Here is a 19,991-nt window from a genome sequence, read left to right as displayed (position 1 = left end):
TAAAAACTTTAAATAAAAAGCTTCTTTTAATAACAACAAATACGCCTTATATATTCTATTTATACATCAATTTGTAAGGTTTATCTCACTTTAAAATTTAAGCTAAATAATCTAAAGTTTTTTTTGAAATTGAGTCGAAAACTGTGCGTGTGAATGTGCGTATTTCACCGATCAGCTGTTAGTTGCGCTACTTGGTAAAATTTACAATGACCGAAATTGAATTTGCTGCGTGAAAACCTAACTCGATATCCAATTTTTGTTCTGCGTGACATTTAGATTTGGCGTTTGCATACATGCAAGGCGAATCCATACAAGGTGATGGCAAAACGAATTCAACCAATTCACCGTGCAGAAGAATGTCAAGTCAAAAGAAAATTTTCATTGATTTCGATTAACTGACATCAAGGCGAATCTATACCAGGTGGTGGCAAAGCGAATTCAATCAATTCGCCGTGCAGATGAATGTCAAGTCAAAAGAAAATTTTCATTGATTTCGATTAACTGACATATTGTAGTACAAGGCGTTGTATGGAAATAATCAAGAAAAACATCAGCTGTTGGGATAACCTGGTACTGAATTCGCCTTGCATACATATTTTACATTATCGCAGCGCATACTTATTTCGGTTCGGGATGAAAACGCCGGTTGTTTGCGTGCGCTAAAGAAACGCAGTGCGGCTTTATTAGGTTGGCATATAAATGAATGATTTTCCTTGCGTTCCAATGAACAGTGAACCAGATACCGATAAAAATTTAACATGCAAATGCAACAACAATGAACCATAGGCACAAATCACCAATACAAGATTGTGCATGTAAACAAAAGATCAGCTGACTTGTATGCGCAATTTTTACGTCATTTTCCTTTAGCTGTTGTTGTTGTTGTAGCGCTTGGGGAGTTGTAGGCTTTGGGGAGTGTTATCGATGTGATGGTCCTTTTGCCGGATACAGGTCCGGTACGCTTCGGTACCATAGTACCATTAAGGTGCTAGCCCGACCATCTCGAGAACGATTTATGTGGCCACATTAAACCTTCAGGCCATTCCCTTCCTCCCCACCCCCAAGTTTCAGGAGGAATTGGGGTCACCAGAGCCTCGTCTGTTAGTGAAACAGGGTTCGCCGCGGATAGGTGAGGTTGACAATTGGGTTTGGAGAAGCTATATATTGCGCTGGCAACCTGAAGGGTTGCGCTACACAGCCCCTTGAATCTGGTATTTTAGTCGCCTCTTACGACAGGCATACCTACCGCTGGTATATTCTCATCCCCTAACCCGCTCGGGGGTTTTCCTTTAGCTGTCTTTTTCCCATAGCTCTTGTTTTTTCTCTCTTTCTTTCATTCGCTCAAGCAGGCAAGTGTGGCGTAGATGAGCAGAACGAAGCAATTTTGAACTCGTGAATGAGCAATCTTCTGTGTGTGATTTGTGAACCATAGGGATCACGTTGTTGTTGCATTTGAATGTTAAATCTCTATTCGTATCTCGATCACGCTTCATTGGAACGCGAGATTTGATTCATTGTTTATCGACATAGCAGTGCGTGCAGTTAATGTAGTACCCATCCCTAAGTAAAACAAAAAAAATATTCGTTTGACAGCAAATATAACTGAGGTGAGTATATCATAAAATTGCATTATTGAATCAATAAAACATTTCTAATCTTTGCAAGATATGGGTTGCTTCCGTTGTTGTTTTTCACTGTTACAAATAAATAGCAATACACTGTGCACTATATATCCTAATTAGTTGGCTTCAAACTTGGAGCATTGTAGAGCAAGTTACAAAGTGGTAAGAAGTGATTCCATATATAAAACAGCAACTGTTATTCCACGACTCCTGTTTTTCAGAATAAAGCGTTGGTATACCTACTAAAATTATCCTAAATATTGTTTTGAACTTTCCAGGGGGTCCGCGCACTGCATATAGAAACAGTGGTACAACATTGCAATCGAAAATATATACACGTTATGCCGCCTTATTAGGAGACTCCGCAGGTATTGGGGATTTCTAACGATGTTGGTCCTTTGCGGGATGTAGATCTGTTACGTTCTGGAAAATAGCAACAGTCAAATGCTATGATGACAATGTTGGAAACGATTTGAAATGTCCACGTTGAACATTCTAGGTCATCCAACCCTCTCCTTGAGTGAGGAATTCGGGGTCACCAGAGCTTCGCCTGCTAAATAAACAGGATGCGCCACGTATTAAAACTCTTTAAAACCTTGGGGGAGTATATTTATATCTACAACAAAAACATCAAGACCTCGAAGCAGCTTGAATGTCGGATGTTTGACTTTGGTATAGCGCCATCCCGGGAAAGGGAGCCAAGGAGGGCGCAAGGTGGTTGAAATTAAAAGAAGATATGGCTCACAAAAAAATCATTCCCTGACAGCCGAATATCTATAACTTTTGTTGGACGCAACGATGCTTTGCAAGGCAAATTCAGTTAAACTGGCTCACAACATTTCTATGTTAAGCTTGTCTTTCGTAAGAGTGGTTAAAACCCAAAGACACGCATGCTGGATTTGTTCAAGGTAATCGGGCTAGTGACAAAAGGTTCTAGTGTTGTATTATTGTATTAACGATATAGAGGTTCATTTGGTAGAAAAGGAAAGTTATGACATGATTTGCAATGGTGGTCTTGGGTCTTATCCCAGCAGCTAGTTTGATGATTCCAAAAATGATTTTAGTATTTGAAGAGGGGGAAGAGAATTTGTACAACATGTGTGTAGCTTGTTTTTAATTCGGGTTTCCACATGGTCGTCAACCAAACTCTTGAATCACTAGGGACACATTCAGTCAATATGAGTCCTTCAGTAACTTACCCTCTCTTCTTAACCTAGCCTAGCGTAGTAGTTTATTTAAAAATTCATTTATTTTTTCAAAAGCACATGATTCTTATTTTCATTTCAGAAATAACCGTTGTTTGCTTCATTAATTGGAATACAAATATAGTAAGCGACTCACCCTGCGTAACTATTTGCATGTAAAACGGAATGATGCCGTTTAATACGATCGCAGCTTCAGGCTAATTGAAAACGTCTAGGAAATCGATTTTTGAAGATCCATCTTAATTCAGCATTTTAAAGAAGGATGAATTACTACGAGGAATCTGATTCGGCAGAAGATTCTGTTATCAGATCTGAATTTAAAGATATCAACAAAGAAGATACGACATATTTATCTATTGAAGAACAACGCAAGGCACGCAAAGCAGCGTACATGCGATTTTATCGGCAAAAACGTCGGCGCGGCATTGAAAAAGACTCTGATTCGGCAGCAGACTCTGTTACCAAGGATCCAAAATATATTGAACCGAAACGTACGGATAGCGAAGTGCTCATGAAAGCTGATTCGCAACAACGGCAGCGCGGTGATTCGGTAGCGGATTCTGTTACCGAATATGGATGTAAAGAAGATTCAGTGATGAATTCTAAGTTAAAAGATGTCAATGAAGAAGATACGAAATATTTATCTACTGAAGAACAACGCAAGGCACGCAAAGCGGCATACATGAGATTTTATCGACAAAAACGTCGGCGGCGCGGCATTGAACAGGAATCTGATTCGGTAGATCCAAAATATATTGAACAAAAACGTATCGTTCGCGCAGCATATATGAGGTCTTATCGGCAACAACGTCAGCGCGGGTTGGTAAAAAATGATAAACTCTTAGGCAATGAATCCAACTCATGTGAAGCAAGTCAACATAATCCAACAGATCTGATACCATCAAATACAGAACGTTTCACACTAATATCAAAATACGAACCTGATGAATACATAACGCAAGATCAAAGAATTCCATCACCTGCAACACCCGATTTTTGTCATTATACTCCAGATGTCGAAATCAAAGAAGTGTCTTCAGACAATAGTTTTGAATATGGACAAGGTCAGTATTGGGTACACATATGTCTATTTCTAATAAGTAGTTGTGCTGAAATTAGTGACCCTTTTTGTTTTGTGTGAGATGTCTTAAAATATGGTGTAACTAATATATGTTCGAAAATTGATTTGCCTACATTAAAAAGTCAGCCTCGCCCTCTTCAATCTCTACCCAATCTCTTCTACTTTATTTTCATTTTTTTATATTATCCATCCCTTATTCCATTTGTCTCACTCCCATTCCCACTCACAATGCCACTTCTAATTCCACTCCCTTTCCCATTCCCGCTCCCATTTCTACCCCACACCACTTCTACTCCGACTAACACACTCATTTCCATTCTCACTTCCACCTCCACTCCTAGTCCCACTAACCTAACCTTTTCGAAAGGCTAAGGCTCGGATCCTTGTCCACTTTTCGGTATGAAATATTTCTCAAATAAGCTAGTTAGGAGAATAGCACCATAAATGAGATTTTTTTTGAATAAGTCGGTTCCTGGTCAGCTTCGCTGTTCCGAATTTCAAGCACATTGCACCATAAGTTAGATTTTCATGCCCGCAGACGATGTCCTGCCCGAAAATTGGTTTGTGTTAATTTGAAAAGTGAACCCCCCCCTCCCCCTCCTCTTTCCCCCTATCTTTCTCTATATCATTATATTACTAGTTTACTATCTTTTCGTCCATTTCTCCTTATTCAAGTGAGTTTTGTGCCACTGCCGCTTCCGCTCCCTCTAACTTTACCCCTCCACCTAAATAACCTCATATGTGGGAACTATAACCAAATATTGGATACCATTTCATGTAAATATGGAGATATAGGAAATTGAAATTTTTATTTCACTCTCACCGATTCCTGTCTCCAATTCCACTCTTACTCAAGATATATGGAATATACACCAAATATTGGATAACCTTACTTACTTACTTAATTGGCGCTTAACCGTCTAAACGGTTATGGCCGTCCAACAAAGCGCGTCAGTCGCTCCGCCAACCGGCGCCAATTGGTCACACCAAGGGAGTTTAAATCGTTTTCCACCTGGTCCTTTCAACGGAGTTGGGGCCGCCCCCATAGGCTGGTTGCGATAGAAACACTTTCTTGGGCGGACCATCATCTTTCATTCGACTCCTATAGCACAAAAACATACACAAATCAGTTGTAGGTACAAACCCATTAATGGTCACTAGGTGACTTAAAATAGGTGGTAATGTGTATATATTCAAAAAAATTTGAGTATTTCTTATGATTAAATGTAAGCATCATACCTAAAAATTTGATATAAACATATTTAAATGTTTGTATCCTATATGATCACTGTTCATATGAAATAGTAATCCCCTGGTTGTTGTTGTTGTTGTAGTAGTAGGTCCGGATTATTTTTGTAGATGTTGTTCTTTGGCACAATGATGACTTTTTTATGTACCTTGTACACAGCGCAGCACACTGGGTTCAGTCTGTTATATAGTAGAATAGAATAAGTAGTTTAGTTTTTACCATTTTGAATTCTTATTGAAACTTTTTGTTCCGCTTTTTCAGCTGAAAATGACATTGCTGCAATTTTAAAAAGGCTGGAGGATAAAATCGACACAATTTCTGCCGATGTAAAGACACTGAAAGAAATCGCTTGCCAACATGCGGTAGCGTTAGCTGCCATTACAAAAACTCCTAAAACGGAACCGGAAGACCTTAACGTTTTCCCTGTATTTAAGTCCTCTCCACCGTAAATCAGCCACTTAACAGATAAAAAATAATAAACAGTTTACTCTCAAACAAAAGCGTGCCTAAAATACTTCTCTGGTAACAGGCAACAAGATATGAAAGTAATAAATAATAGCATAAAACAAGTATGAAATAAAAGAGGAGCCGATTCAAGTCAAGGGATTTTTTTAATTTAAGCGTCCCAAGACTTTGGAGAAGCCATAAAATTTACATCGTTATTGTCGCAGGCACAAACGCTAAACATACTATATGGCGAAGTGGAGCTACAAAGGACGTAAACCGTTTTCTCTTTGCAATTACGTAGTTCACAGAGAGAAATAATCTTGCCAATGTGATACCAACCCCCTCGATCTAAGTGTACACCGCATTGTATGATTGAAAGCTCCTGAACATATCGCCCTTCTTGGTTATTAAATTGTGTAAATAATAGAACGCGTAGTGCGGAGCACCTGTTACACCTTGTGTATATTGTGGCATATATGTATTTGATCAAAATCAAAATCACAAGCTCTACAGAAATATCACCACATCTATTAATTGGTGATGTGCACTAGTTGCTCTGAGATGGCCACCGCATTTTGCCATGAAAAGTCTCCGTTTTCGGTTAATAATTTAAGCCAAGTCTTTAGAATACTTCATATCGCCACATCTATTTAATTTCTATCTCTCGTAGATTTCTTTCTCAGCAGAGTTTACCATTGTTTTCTTCGCCGATACTTGCACGATAATGAGAACATGCCCTGGCCCTTCCATGGATGGGTTGCGCTTTAAAATCAACGACTCTCTAGAATTTATAGTTTTTTTTTTTACCTCGCGAAACTTGACATTATCACCGGTCAAGTCTACGGAGCAGCGTGCACACACAAAAAGTGTTCGTTAATTGGAGACTACAGAGGTAATGGGGGGATAAACATAAACCAAAATGAAATTTTGTTATTTCTGTTACGCATAACGATTTTTACCTTGAAAGGTTAATGGTGGAAGTTTTTATCAAACTGCGGATCAATCTAAAAGAGATAGCTACATAATACAAAAAAAAGCTTAAAAAACTTGCTTGGTTCAAGAGATATAGGACAATTTAGGCCCTGGGTAATTTGTGTACCGATAAGCTCCCATTTTGCTCTGAAAGGTTAATGTTAGAATGTTAAGTCAATTTGTACGTTGATCTACAGGTGAGTACATTTATATTGCAGAAACAAGAACGTTGCCATTGGCTTTGGTTCAAGATTATATACAAATGGACAGTAGTTATAGAAAAAACGATAGGACCTTTATGGAAGGCGACCCTCCCTACTGAGCTTGGAATCTTTCCTAAGCATCTTTGCGAACTATTTCACAGCGGTATCAGAAATATCTATCTGTATTTGCCAAAATTACTCCACACCGAACAGAAAAAAACGTCATCAATCATCCATCATATGTGTGGGCGGCTAATTTTTTTCCATTCGCGTTTTTCGAATCTACATTGATCACATTGATGAATTACCAGGCTCGCAGAAATATGAAAGCAGACAATTTTCACTAATACATGTGGGTGTGTGCGTAAAATTTTGTTGCATCTAACTCAAAACAACCATTGCATACTTTTAGGCCGATGTTATATGTACCAAGTACAACGACTCAGATGACTACTGTATATTTGTGTATATCTCTTGAACCAAGCCAAATGACAAAGTGTTTGTTTTTACAATATGTAGATACCTACCTCTAGATTAGTCCACAAAAACAAAAACTTTGCCATTTTGCTTGGATCAACAGATATACACAAATATACAGTAGTCATCTGAGTCGTTGCACTTGGTACATATAACATCGGCCTAAAAGTATGCAATGATTGTTTTGAGTTAGAGGAAGCAACAAAATTGTACACACACACACCCACACGTATTAGTGAAAATTGTCTGCTTTCATAGTTCTGCGAGCCTGTTAATTCATCAATGTGATCAATGTAGATTCTAAAAACGCGAATGGAAAAAAATTAGCCGCCCACACATATGATGGATGATTGATGAGGTTTTTTCTGTTCGGTGTGGAGTAATTTTGGCAAATACAGATAGATATTTCTGATACCGCTGTGAAATAGTTCGCCAAGATGCTTAGGAGATAGGCAGGGTCGCCTTCCATAAAGGATTTAAAAAACCACAGAGCTGTGGAAAAGTAGACATTATAATGGTACGTACTTCCCTTGCTGAAGTGCAATATAATAATCGGGATAAGGGGATTGTTGCAACTTGAGTTTCACTTTAGCGGCATTGGGGGCGAGTGTTCTTTTTCTATTAAAAAAATAATAATTATTAGGAAAGGAAATCAATCTTTTGGTCATTTCGGAAAGATCCGGAGTTGTTGCCTCAAAGTCTCGCGAATCGTTCAAATAATTTCAGTAGTAGCTTTTTGAGTTGTTCGGGCGCAATATATACAAAGGAGCCATGGTTTTTCCAATTTGCGTTGTGCTTAATTTTGCCTACAAATTGGCGGGACGGACCTAACCGTTTTATGCCAACTTCGAACGGCATCTGTAAGACAGATGAGTTCTCACTTAGAAGCTTTTCATGGCAGAAATACACTCGCGCTTAGAAAATTTTTTTTATAAATTTTTGATGTTGCTTTGACCGGACGTGAACCTATGGGCTGCGGTGTTGTAGGCGGAACACGCTACCACCACACCACGGCGGCCGTCGTACATATCATTTTCGCTTAAACTCCAACACGTCTGAGTTATTATACTCAGCTGAGTAGAGCTCACAGAGTATATTAACTTTTTTCGCATAACGGTAATCCGTAACGGCATAAACTAATCGAGATAGATATAGATTTCTATATATCAAAATGATCTGGGCGAAAAAAGAAATTCATTTAGCCATGTCCGTCCGTAAACACGATAACTTGAGTAAATTTTGAGGTATCTTGATGAAATTAGGAATGTAGGTTCCTGGGCACTTATCTCAGATTGCTTTTTAAAATGAACGAAATCGGACTATAAATAACCACGCCTACTTTTTCGATATCGAAAATTTCGAAAAACCGAAAAGTTCGATAATTCATTACCAAAGACGGATAAAGCGATGAAACTTGGTAGGTGGTTTGACCTTATGACCCAAAATACATATCATTTTCGGTTAAGCTCCAACACGTCTGAACACGATAACTTGAGTAAATTTTGAGGTATCTTGATGAAGTTTGGAATGTAGGTTCCTGGGCACTCATCTCAGATGGCTTTTTAAAATGAACGAAATCGGACTATAACCACGCCTACTTTTCGATATCGAAAATTTCGAAAAACCGAGAAGGGCGATAATTCATTAGCAAAGACGGATAAAGCGATGAAACTTAGTAGGTGGTTTGACCTTATGACCCAAAATAGAAAATTAGTTAAAAGAAGGTAATTTAAAAGATATTAGAGAAAAATTGTAAGTTTTACAAACGGCGATGGTTACTAGGACATGTTTCTGAATTTCACTTCTTCATCAGCTAGCTTTTCGGGAGCTGAGCGTTGAACTCGAATCTGCAACATTCATATCAGTGCCATATGGCTTAGCAGCTAAAGGCATCTACCTTTGCACTGATATGAATGTTGCAGATTCGAGTTCAACGCTCAGCTCCCGAAAAGCTAGCTGATGAAGAAGTGAAATTCAGAAACATGTCCTAGTAACCATCGCCGTTTGTAAAACTTACAATTTTTCTCTAATATTAATTACAAAAACCATTGTATAAAGCAATATGAGCAAAGCTCGCTAATTAAATACATATGGTAATTTAAAAGTTTTGCAAGCTGTAATTTGGCAGTCGTTGAAGATGTCATGATGAAATTTGGCAGGCACGTTACTCCTATTACTATATGTGTGCTAAATGAAAATTAGCAAACAAATTTGTTTAAGTCAAATTTAAAAAAAAATTCAATATCTTTACAGTATATAAGTAAATTATGTCAACATTCAACTCCAGTAATGATATGGTGCAACAAAATACAAAAATAAAAGAAAATTTCAAAATGGGCGTGGCTCCACCATTTTTCATTTAATTCGTCTAGAATACTTTTAATGCCATAAGTCGAACAAAAATTTACCAATCCTTGAGAAATTTGGTAGGGGCATAGATTCTAGGACGATAACTTATTTCTGTGAAAAAGGGCAAAATCGGTTGAAGCCACGCCCAGTTTTTATACACAGTCGACCGCCTGTCCTTCCGCTCGGCCGTTAACATGATAACTTGAGCAAAAATCGATATATCTTTACTAAACTCAGTTCACGTACTTATCTGAACTCACTTTGTATTGGTATAAAAAATGGCCGAAATCCGACTATGACCACACCCACTTTTTCGATATCGAAAATTACGAAAAATGAAACAAAATTCCATAATTCTATACCAAATACGAAAAAAGGGATGAAACATGGTAATAGGATTGGTTAATTGACGCAAAATATAACTTTAGAAAAAACTTTGTAAAATAGGTGTGACACCTACCATATTAAGTGGAAGAGAATGAAAAAGCTCTGCAGGGCAAAATCAAAAGCCCTTGAAATCTTGGCAGGAATACTGAACGGGGTATTACATATATAAATAAATTAGCGGTATCCGACAGATAATGTTCTGGGTCACCCTGGTCCACATTTTGGTCGACATCTCGAAAACGCCTTCACATATACAACTAAGGGCCACTTCCTTATAAAACCCTCATTAATACCTTCCATTTGATACACATGTCATACAAACACATTCCAGGGTTACCCTAGGTTCATTTTCCTAAATGGTGATTTTCCCTTATTTTTATTTTTTTTCCAAAGCTCTAAGCTGAGTATGTAATGTTCGGTTACACCCCGAACCTAGCCTCCTTAGTTGTTTGGAATCATTTTTTGTTGACTTCAAAAAGTTTGAAAACCACTGCTTTACAGTTTTTTTTTCGTTGGGGGTGTTTTCTCCCCTAGAAAACGTACAATATTTTCCATTTTACTGTCAAAAGTTTTCTACACGCAAGAACAAAATACATTTGTGAACAATTTTCTATACTAAACCCCCATGGTGGAGTAACCAGGTGAAGTAAGGTCGTTAATTGTCTTGCTCTAAATTCTTTTCTGTTCTGTAATTCGGCTATAAATAACAATTTTTTTGAAATTTCAGTTTTACTTATTTAAAATTCAACATTTTGTATTCAAAAAAAAATTTTGCATTATAAAATTGATTATTTTTTCCTTTGTCGTATGCACCTGTTTCTTTTCATTTATCCGATTATTTTTTTTTTTTGTTTAAATAATTAAATATATATATATAAAAAATTAAATGGCCAACTTGCACTGGATATAAAAATAAGGAAGATTTTCAAGAAGAATATCAAGCTTGGAATTTTTGTCAAGGACTAATTCTACAATAATATTTTTGAATTATTTGTCAAGTTTGAAGAATTACCTGGCAGTGGAATCCAACGTTCCAGCCATTATATCAAATCTTGATTGAATTCGCTTTGCCACCACCTGGTATAGATTCGCCTTGAAAGCAGTCAAGCAGCAGCAAAACGAGCTGCTTGTTGTACAAAGCGTTGTATGGAAAATAATCAAGAAGAAGTACTGGGGTGGCTTTCCATAATTCGATAGTCGACACTCGTTAGCTCGATACTTTAATTCGATATCGAACGCTCAACGACACAGTTTTGGTTTACATATTTCAATTTCGAGTACATTTTCCTCGTGTATCAAAAAGTGTTTCGAAAGTATATTGAAATCATCAAAATAATTTCAATAGGGAAATGCGTTTGTTTGCTGACTCCTTAGCTTAAAATTATTACTCAAATAATCGCAATAGCATTAAAAACTCTAGCTTACGAAAAGCAATTTGACACCTAAGGTGCTATCGAACAGATTGTATCGAACGTTCGATACGACGCGATAAGATTTTGTGTTACGGAACGCAAAAACGATTATTTGAAACTAGTTTTTGTTCGATATCGAATTACGGAAAGCCACCCCTGAATTCGCCTTGCCATGAAACCCCATGTATATTTGAATAGTAAATTTGTAATTTTGACAAATTTGTTGAAAACTGAAAAAAAAAATTTTTTTTGTGCGCGACAGCTTCGAAAAATTTTTCATTGCAGATAATATGTATTTTACATATCATCTTCGCCGCTAATTACATTTTTAAATCGAAAGCAAGGTGCTTGTTTAATTGCTTTCTCTGTGTGTTAAGTTTAAATTCTACACTTTCTACAGATACTAAACTGAGAGAATAGCCCAATCTATTTTATTTCCTGTAAAGTTTTTTTTTTACATATTCGCAGCGATTCGTTTTATATCAGCTTCTTTACATTAATTGCAGTTTAATAACTCTAGTTTAATGTGATTACTGTATATAGTTATTTATTTAAAAAAAAAAAAGCACATGCTCACTTTGTCTGCACTTTTCTTTGCGCATTCATCAACCAAACTATACTAAGTATAGACTGGAGAGTATACAATTTTATATATTTATGCATGCATGTACATCACAATGTTTTATAAATCTAAAAATTATGTTTATACATTTACTTTTTATTCATCATTTTCTGCAACAACAAATAGCGAAGTGTGAATGAACCTTAAGGAAGTGATGACAGACTAGATACAAATCATTGAAACACCATTCACTAAGTCTATATAATATTTACACTTGATAATAATGTTGGGAACTTTTTAAGTGAGATGATAGTTAACAGCAAAATAAAAATTGAGTATATTTATTTATTTACTCTATTAAAGTCAACACAGACACAAAACGGTCGACTACTGGATACAAGATACAGTACAAATAAAAAAAAAACATAAGTGTAAAAACAAAATTTAAAATAAAAACAAAATTGTAAACAATAAAATTAAATTAAATTTTAATTTTAATCAATATCTAAATCAGAATTATTATTGAAATAAAAATTGGCATCTTATTAAAAATCATTGAAAAATATCATGCCAGACGTGAGAGTATTTCCTTACGGATAGCAGCAACTCACCGATAATCAGTTTATGAAGGAACGTTACCCCGAGTAATGTTCTTCTATTCTCTAAATTTGGCAAACTAATGAGAAAAAGTATATTTCTATTAGGCGGGCGATGAGAATTTGATTTCTGAATGAAACAACGGGCACCGTTTCGAAAACAAAATTTTGAAAAAACTCCGCATATTAGAATCTGTTTCAAAAACGCCACATCTCAACATAAATTCAATACATTTTCAGTTGAGATAGGGATTTTATGAAAAAGTTCTGAGATCGGAATTTCGATATAGGACGTTTTTAAATAAATTCTGAGATAGGATATCCCGCAACCAATTTCTGAGATAAGCTTTTAAGAAAATATTCGTCAAAATATTATAGTGCTAATAATTAATAGTAAATTTTGAAAGTAACAGTCGCTTCTATGACCGATCGCTATTTTCCTCAAGGGACGAAATACCGGGTTTCTTCAGGTTATGGGTAAAGCAAAATAAAAAATTTTGAAAAAAATTGTTTTCAAATAAAAAAATTCCTAAGCGGGGTCATCCCTCGGCAGTGGTTTGGCAAACACTCCGAGTGTATTTCTGCCATGAAAATCTTCGAGTCAAAATTCGGGTATGTTAAAGTAGCCAAATAATAACGGCAGTACTGCCGTCCATAGCAAAAAGGCAGTAAAGTTCACTCACTGCCTTTTAAAAATTTGGATGCCATTATATTTATCTGCCACCAATTTGCTCATCAACCTAAATGTGTATCAATAAAAGTTAGAATAAAACAATATTTTAAATTTGTTTTATATATCGAACATTTAAATTTCCAAGACAAGAAATCAGTATAATTTAATTATTACTGTTTTACTCTCTGAAAATTGGATATATACATAAAAATTTTGTAACTTAACATTAAAATAACATTATAATAAAATTTCGCTGCAAGAATAATTTCAAAGTATAAGAGCAGTGTAAGTCAAACTCTTCTATGAAATAAAAAATAAAAAAGCAGTAAATTTCATTTAATAGGACATATTCATTGTTTGTTGTGTACAAAATAAAAATATTCATTTAATTAAACAAAACGTGAAACTGGAATTTCATATTTCTTTGATTTCACTTTTTATACTTTACTGCCTTTTTGTTATGGACGGCTAAAGTGTTACTTTATTGATGGAATGCTGCTCGTACACAAGTTGTCAATGTGCTGCAACAGCGCAGTGAAATGTTTATGTTGCTTTTGATTTGCTAATGATTATCAATATTGTAACGAATTTAGGGAAATTCCGCTTATTTTCAACCTTCTACTAACGTTCGTATCGCTAAACTATTGAATAAATAACTCCAATATTCAATAATGCAAAATGGTCTTTATTAGACTACTTTGAAAATACTTCAACTTCCTTTTATACTCTCTGCTGTGTCGTTCGCATACTTCTAGGCGTTTCTTCTTTTAGAATTTACCACTTGTTTACCAGCTATAAACTACAGATGCACGTTTATAGACTCTCGCATAGCCATATTCGCGTGTATATGTGAGTAATACTTCCACCGATGATTGCATACTTTTGTGAGTATCTCTCCGCTGCTGTATGTACATATGTGTAGACATAATGATTTATTTGTTTATGTAGATACAAGTGACTGCTTAGTATCGGCTTAGAGATGATAGTATCCCTTAGTGTTGCTAATATTCGTCACAATATGTTGTCAACATTTCAATCAAGGAACGCGCGTCCTTGCCACAGCTGCTCAAGAGAACGTGATGCTCTGTCATTAAAAGTAACTGCTGCAGCGACTGCAATTTGGACACACGAATATCTAAAGACGCCCAAACGCGATTTATTGTGGGTTTTAATACCACTTTTCAATGCCAAAATCAAGGCGAGTTGTGCAAGTTTTCAGCATCTTTAAAACACTTCCCAGATTTTGTTTTTCTTTTTTACCTAAAATGTCTGAACACATGCCACCCACTCCCAAAAACGTTTTCAAAAATTCGAGAAGGGTTTAAAAATCGACATAAAAATTTCGAGTTTTTTATTTGAAATTTTCAGAATTTTTTTTGAGTAAGCAATCGACTTTAGTCTAACTAAGTGTAAATTATAAGTATCTGAAAATTCTGGTTTTTGTAAATTTTTTTGAGGGATGTTTAATATCCGAAGTACGCACAATTTTACTTTTTATATCCAATCAAAAAAACTATAATTGTATCCTAAAAGTAGAACATAGAGGGAAATTGAATAGTATATAATGACAATGAAGAAATTATATCAATTTGAAAATAAGCTCCTTTTGAAAATATAGGCAAAATAAAAAGTTAAAGATCAGGGCGTACTTAAAAAACATCCTAAATTCGATATTTACCGCAAAAGCACTGGGAAAACTTAAGTTGTGCTATGAAAATATTTGATGTGAAAAACGTGATCCAAAAAAAGCTCGACTTTCACGCGAAAAACCGAAAAAAGGGGGAAATTAAAAACGCGGTTGTGAAATAAATACATCAATCTAAATCAAAAAAATCTCTGCATAAAATCCCAACTGGGAAGATTTGAAAGTTATAAATGTACAATTGTTATTCTGGAAAAAATAAGAGGTCGAAAATCAGCTGCAAAAAGTATCTTTGTTGTAATAAAAACCATAAGAAAAACTAGGAATTCCATTATATGAATTACTGCATATATTTGAAATACTGGCCATAACTGCACTCGTAAGAGAAATAAAGGCAATATTGACTAAACTTAACTTCAGTTTTCATTTGTTTATGAACTCAATAAGCAAGCACTAGAAGCAAGAAACTTAATTGCAAGCGCACTTGGCTTGAAACTTAAAAATCGTTACAGGCAGTACTAGATTACAAAGCATGTTCAGTGTTTTAGAATGTTTGTTTTAAAATAATGGACAATTTTTTTTGCTATGTTTGGGTCGTTTCATCTCGAATATGTATAACTAAGGGAGCAGCATATCTGAATCTGAAGAAAGAACCATCTGATACAACCTGACGTTATGGACGCTAACGTCGGTGCCATTCAACCAAACCACAAAAAAAAAATTGTCTTACTATATAAGAATTCTGTAAAAAGTATATACATATAAAGCTATAGCTGGTAGAACTTTATTATTTCACTTATTTTGTTTTTTGAATGTTCCCTAGCAAACATCAATAAAACAGTTAGGGTTCTTCACATACAAGCAAAAGGTCGACGTCTCAACGTACTCGAAAACATGGAAATCTACAAACAGAAACCATTCGACGATAGAATAATAAACGAACAGATAAACACAATTTCTGACACAATATTCGAGCCTTTAAAACTTGTTTACAAGAAACAAAGTAATCACACAGGTAGAACAGACAAACACACATCAACAAATAAACACAAAACAATTATCACACCAAAACAACAGACCCACAAAGGACAAACAAATAAAATTACGGATTTTTACCTGCCCCAGTCAGCCACACAAATCGAACAGTAAAAACCACCCTCGGTTCTGAATGAACACATGGCCACATTAAACCTTCAGGCAATTCCTCCCTCCCCACCCCCAAGTTCCATGAGGAGCTTGGGGTCGCCAGAGCCTCGTCTGTTAGTGAAACAGGATTCGCCGTGGATAGGTGAGGTTGACGATTGGGTTTCGAGAAGCTATATATTGCGCTGGCAACCTGAAGGTTTGCGCTACACAGCCCCTTGAATCTGGTATTTTAGTCGCCTCTTACGACAGGCATACCTACCGCGGGTATATTCTGACCCCCTAACCCGCCGTGGGAGCCTGAAGATGTCGACCAGTGAGCTGCAATTATTCATCTTTTAAGGTTATTAGTGGACTAACCAAAAATGAGTATTAGTGGGTATGCAAACAAAGAATATCAAGCACTTATATCCACTAACACCCATTTACATAGTCATGCTTCGTAAAATGAATAACCGCCCATAAGCCACGAAGCAGAAAGTCAACTGTGTTATACGAAAACACTAATTGGAATAAGTAAGATTAATAGCGCAATAAAATGAATAAAGTCATATCAGTCTTCTGACGCTAGCAACACAACGATGTACACGAAACTAAACTGAATACAGCGCCAAAGTTAAACCGATGATAAGGGAAGTATACACTGTATTACACACGAAATCAACGTGCTACTGAGTTAAAGCGACTATGACATCAGTTTATACTCAACAATGTCATATACATATGTATGAGACATATGTGTTACGGGGCACCCGTATGTATTTTCTATTTTATGTGGTAATCACTCAAGTATTTGTCTGTACTTGACTAAGTACACATTTAGACACAATTTTTTGGTTCATGACTAAGTGCACTCATTTTATTAGTACTGAAAGCAGATCTCTGATGGCACTTAAGCCATGACGATGGCATCAACTCTTATGAGTACTATGCAACTCTGGGTAGTATTAAGAAGAGGGTGGCTGACAAGACTCGCTAAATGTTTTTATGAACATTCCTGGCATAGAGATTCAACTTCAATGAAAAATTTATTGATTCTACAAAGAAATTTTTTCGGAAAAGTAATGGAATGGATCTGTTTACGCTTATGGCTTCTAAAACGTTCTATCTCAGCAAACCCAATTCTAAGTTAGCATGTGCTCCAAAATAATAATAAAAATAAATTCGATTTAAAATGGAACGACCCATACATTGCTGTAAAACAAAAACATATTACATCATAGCAATATAATAAACTAAATTTAATGCCACTAATTGTTATAATCAAAAAAATCCAAATTAATTAACTTCGTTGTCTATTAAAAAAATAAAATGTAATACATATAACATAAGTATGCGCGGCTCAAAATTTTCTTAAATTTTAAATACTTGAAATAAATAGCACATTTATTTTTTTTTATCGTACATGTTTATATATGTAAATATATATATATATATATATTATTCTATAATGCATTATATAAATGGTAGCCACGCCTTGTGAAGGTATAAGCAAATTGCGGAAAATAATCGCCGTTTTTTGTTAATTGTAAATATTTATGTCTGTAGGTATTTGCATAATAACTCTATAAAATGCATATGTAATTACGTGCACCATGAAATAATTTAAATAAGCGCTAGACCTAGAATCCCCCTTCACATCTTCACTAAGGTTGCAATCCGCTGTTTTTGATTTTAATAAATATACATATATTGACCATTCATTATTTATTATCACCGTGATCATTCTATTCATAGTTCCTGTGTATTCGCTTCTTCTTTCTTCTCTAGCGGGTGGCTTTAAGTATGTCGTACAAATGCCATATATGCTCTACAGGATGTACATATGTATATATGTAAATAACAATTAGGTTAGTGTGTATGCTTTTGCATATTCTGTTTCATTTCTTTTTACAGCCACGAAGATTCCTATTATTTATGCGTTCATGAATGTGATGTGTTTTCTGCTTTGTTCAAATACTAGTTAACTTAATTATTTTAGTAATTACATTATCTTCATACCTAACTTTAACCATATTTATATAGTAAAATATAGGATTTTGGTTCTTTACAGCCACCCACCTTTGCGCCCGAAAAGTAGAGAGCTCACTGTACCTACAACCGTTTGTGTTAAAGTTTGTTGCTCACGCGTTTCGCGCAGTTTCTGTGAGCCGCTTTTCTTTGCATGAGCTGCTCCCGCCACTTGCGTTGTTGTTGGCGCCGCTGACGAGTTTGTACGTTTGTTTGCAGACGTCGCCGATACCGCTGCTGATGGTGCTGAAGACACTTTTCCAAGATCGGGACGCACACGCCCGCTGCCACTGCCACCACTACCTCCGCCAATAGTACCCAAGTCTGGTCGTTGACCAGCAATGCCATTCTTCATATTACGACGGGATTTTTGTCGTTGTAATTGCTTTATGCGTGACTCTGTTGTGCTTGTGGACGACGTCGCAGCAGTTGTTGAAGTCGTTATACTAGTCTCCTTTTGGGTTTCTCTTATCGGATGCGACTGCTCTTTGAGTGTTCTTTCTGTACTTATTGTGCTTCTTTCTGTTTCGGTTGTTGATTTATTTTCAAACAAACACTCTTCACTTCGCCCACTCTTGGGTGTATTTAGTCCCTTATGCAAAACGGTTTTTATTTGATCACGATCAAAGTGTATATCATCGACAACGCTATTGGCGCACGTGTGCAGATTCTTAAGACTAATCAATTGTGACATTGGACTTGAACTGCGGCTTGCTATGCCACTAGCTAATTGTGACATAGTGTTTGGGTGTGCGACAATAATATTCTCTAAACCAATACTTTCGACTTTCTCCATCAATTTCAATGAACGCAAGGCTCTGCGTTCCAAACGCGATAGCATAATTTTTTGTTGTCTTTGAGCTTGATTTCGATTAGGTCTTTCGATGTCATCTCCAATTAATTTGCGTCTAATTAAATCTGCACCGGTCGAAAGTATACCGAACAGGGGCTCAGGCGATGAAGAGCGTGGAGGTGAACCCTCTGAAAAAGAATAAGGGAAAAATTAAAAGTGGAAAATTGTATCCTTAAATAGAAATGTTATAACAAAAGATTATAAAATGAATCAAGATTATAAAGATCAATGAACTTTAAATTAACTCGTTTTTTAACTTGAATGAATTCACAATGCATATACCTTAAAAGCCCCGATACATAAGCAGTTTTTCATATAGATGAGTTTAACACATGCTAGTTAATGATCATTGTTGGCTTCTTGGCTATATTAAAGAAATAGGCACCTACTGTAACTGTTCTTACTCATTAAATTGTAAATCAATATGCAATGAATTTTTGTATTGTATGTTTTGAAAAACTTGAATTGAATTTTGAGAAGTTGAAAACTTAAGCTCGATCGTGCAAGATCGTTAAAAAAAATAAGTTTTTTTTTTAATTAAATTTTTTTTATTTGGCGCCCAACGTGGGGCTGCCATAAATTTAAGCCAATATAAAAGTATCATAGATGATTGGCAAGCTGGCAGCTAAACACCTCAATAAACGATTCCCCTAAGGAGAAGGAACTTTAAAATTACCAACTAAAGCTGAATTCTTCAATCAACGATTCCCATAAGGAAAAGAAATTTTTAACTTATCAACTAAAACAAATCAGCTCAATAAAGGATTCCCATAAGGAGAAGAAATTTTTTCAACATAAATTAAAAATTTTGAAATCATCAGATCAGATCATCGAAAATATTAAATTTTTCAACAATCAAAAAAAAAAAACATCAATCCAAACGTTATTTGTCTTCATCGTTCAAAAATTAAAATTTATTAAAAAAAAGAAATTTATTAACATCAATTTACATCATCTGGTTTCAAAAATTTTATTTCTTTTTTTGTTTTTTCAACAATCAGTCTAACCATTAATAAAGAAGACAAAAATTTTCTACATTCTAATTTTCATTTATCAATATTTCACGAATCATTTCTTCTGCAATCAAATCACTAACAAAGGGGGTCAA

General features: G+C 35.5%; 2 protein-coding genes across 15 annotated transcripts in view; one reads left to right on the top strand and one right to left on the bottom strand.

The window, feature by feature from the left end:
* The first annotated feature begins 1,523 nt into the window (after window positions 1–1,523).
* LOC137241961 (uncharacterized) lies at window positions 1,524–5,754 on the top strand. Of its 3 annotated transcripts, XM_067769331.1 has the most exons (5): window positions 1,551–1,607; window positions 1,666–1,784; window positions 1,901–2,530; window positions 2,910–3,891; window positions 5,419–5,754. In XM_067769331.1, the coding sequence occupies exons 4-5, from the start codon at window positions 3,090–3,092 to the stop codon at window positions 5,604–5,606; spliced, it is 990 nt and encodes a 329-aa protein (XP_067625432.1). In that variant the 5' UTR covers window positions 1,551–1,607; window positions 1,666–1,784; window positions 1,901–2,530; window positions 2,910–3,089; the 3' UTR covers window positions 5,607–5,754. The 3 variants fall into 3 exon arrangements, with proteins under 3 accessions (XP_067625431.1, XP_067625432.1, XP_067625430.1); XM_067769329.1 differs by lacking the exon at window positions 1,901–2,530; XM_067769330.1 differs by lacking the exons at window positions 1,666–1,784; window positions 1,901–2,530 and having other exon boundaries at window positions 1,524–1,607.
* Window positions 5,755–11,934: 6,180 nt separating this feature from the next.
* milt (trafficking kinesin-binding protein milt) overlaps window positions 11,935–19,991 on the bottom strand; it is a 98,338-nt gene continuing 90,281 nt past the window's right edge. For all 12 annotated transcript variants that reach the window (XM_067764307.1, XM_067764304.1, XM_067764301.1 and 9 more), the window contains one exon: window positions 11,935–19,011. In XM_067764307.1, coding sequence (XP_067620408.1) covers window positions 18,068–19,011 — 944 coding nt within the window. In that variant the 3' untranslated portion in view covers window positions 11,935–18,067. The remainder of the gene's footprint in view (window positions 19,012–19,991) is intronic.

The sequence above is a fragment of the Eurosta solidaginis genome, chromosome 2 (assembly GCF_040869045.1).
Source record: "Eurosta solidaginis isolate ZX-2024a chromosome 2, ASM4086904v1, whole genome shotgun sequence".
Lineage (NCBI taxonomy): Eukaryota > Metazoa > Arthropoda > Insecta > Diptera > Tephritidae > Eurosta > Eurosta solidaginis.
The sequence above is the reverse complement of the archived record's forward strand: the minus strand, read 5'-3'. Positions and strand labels throughout refer to the sequence as shown.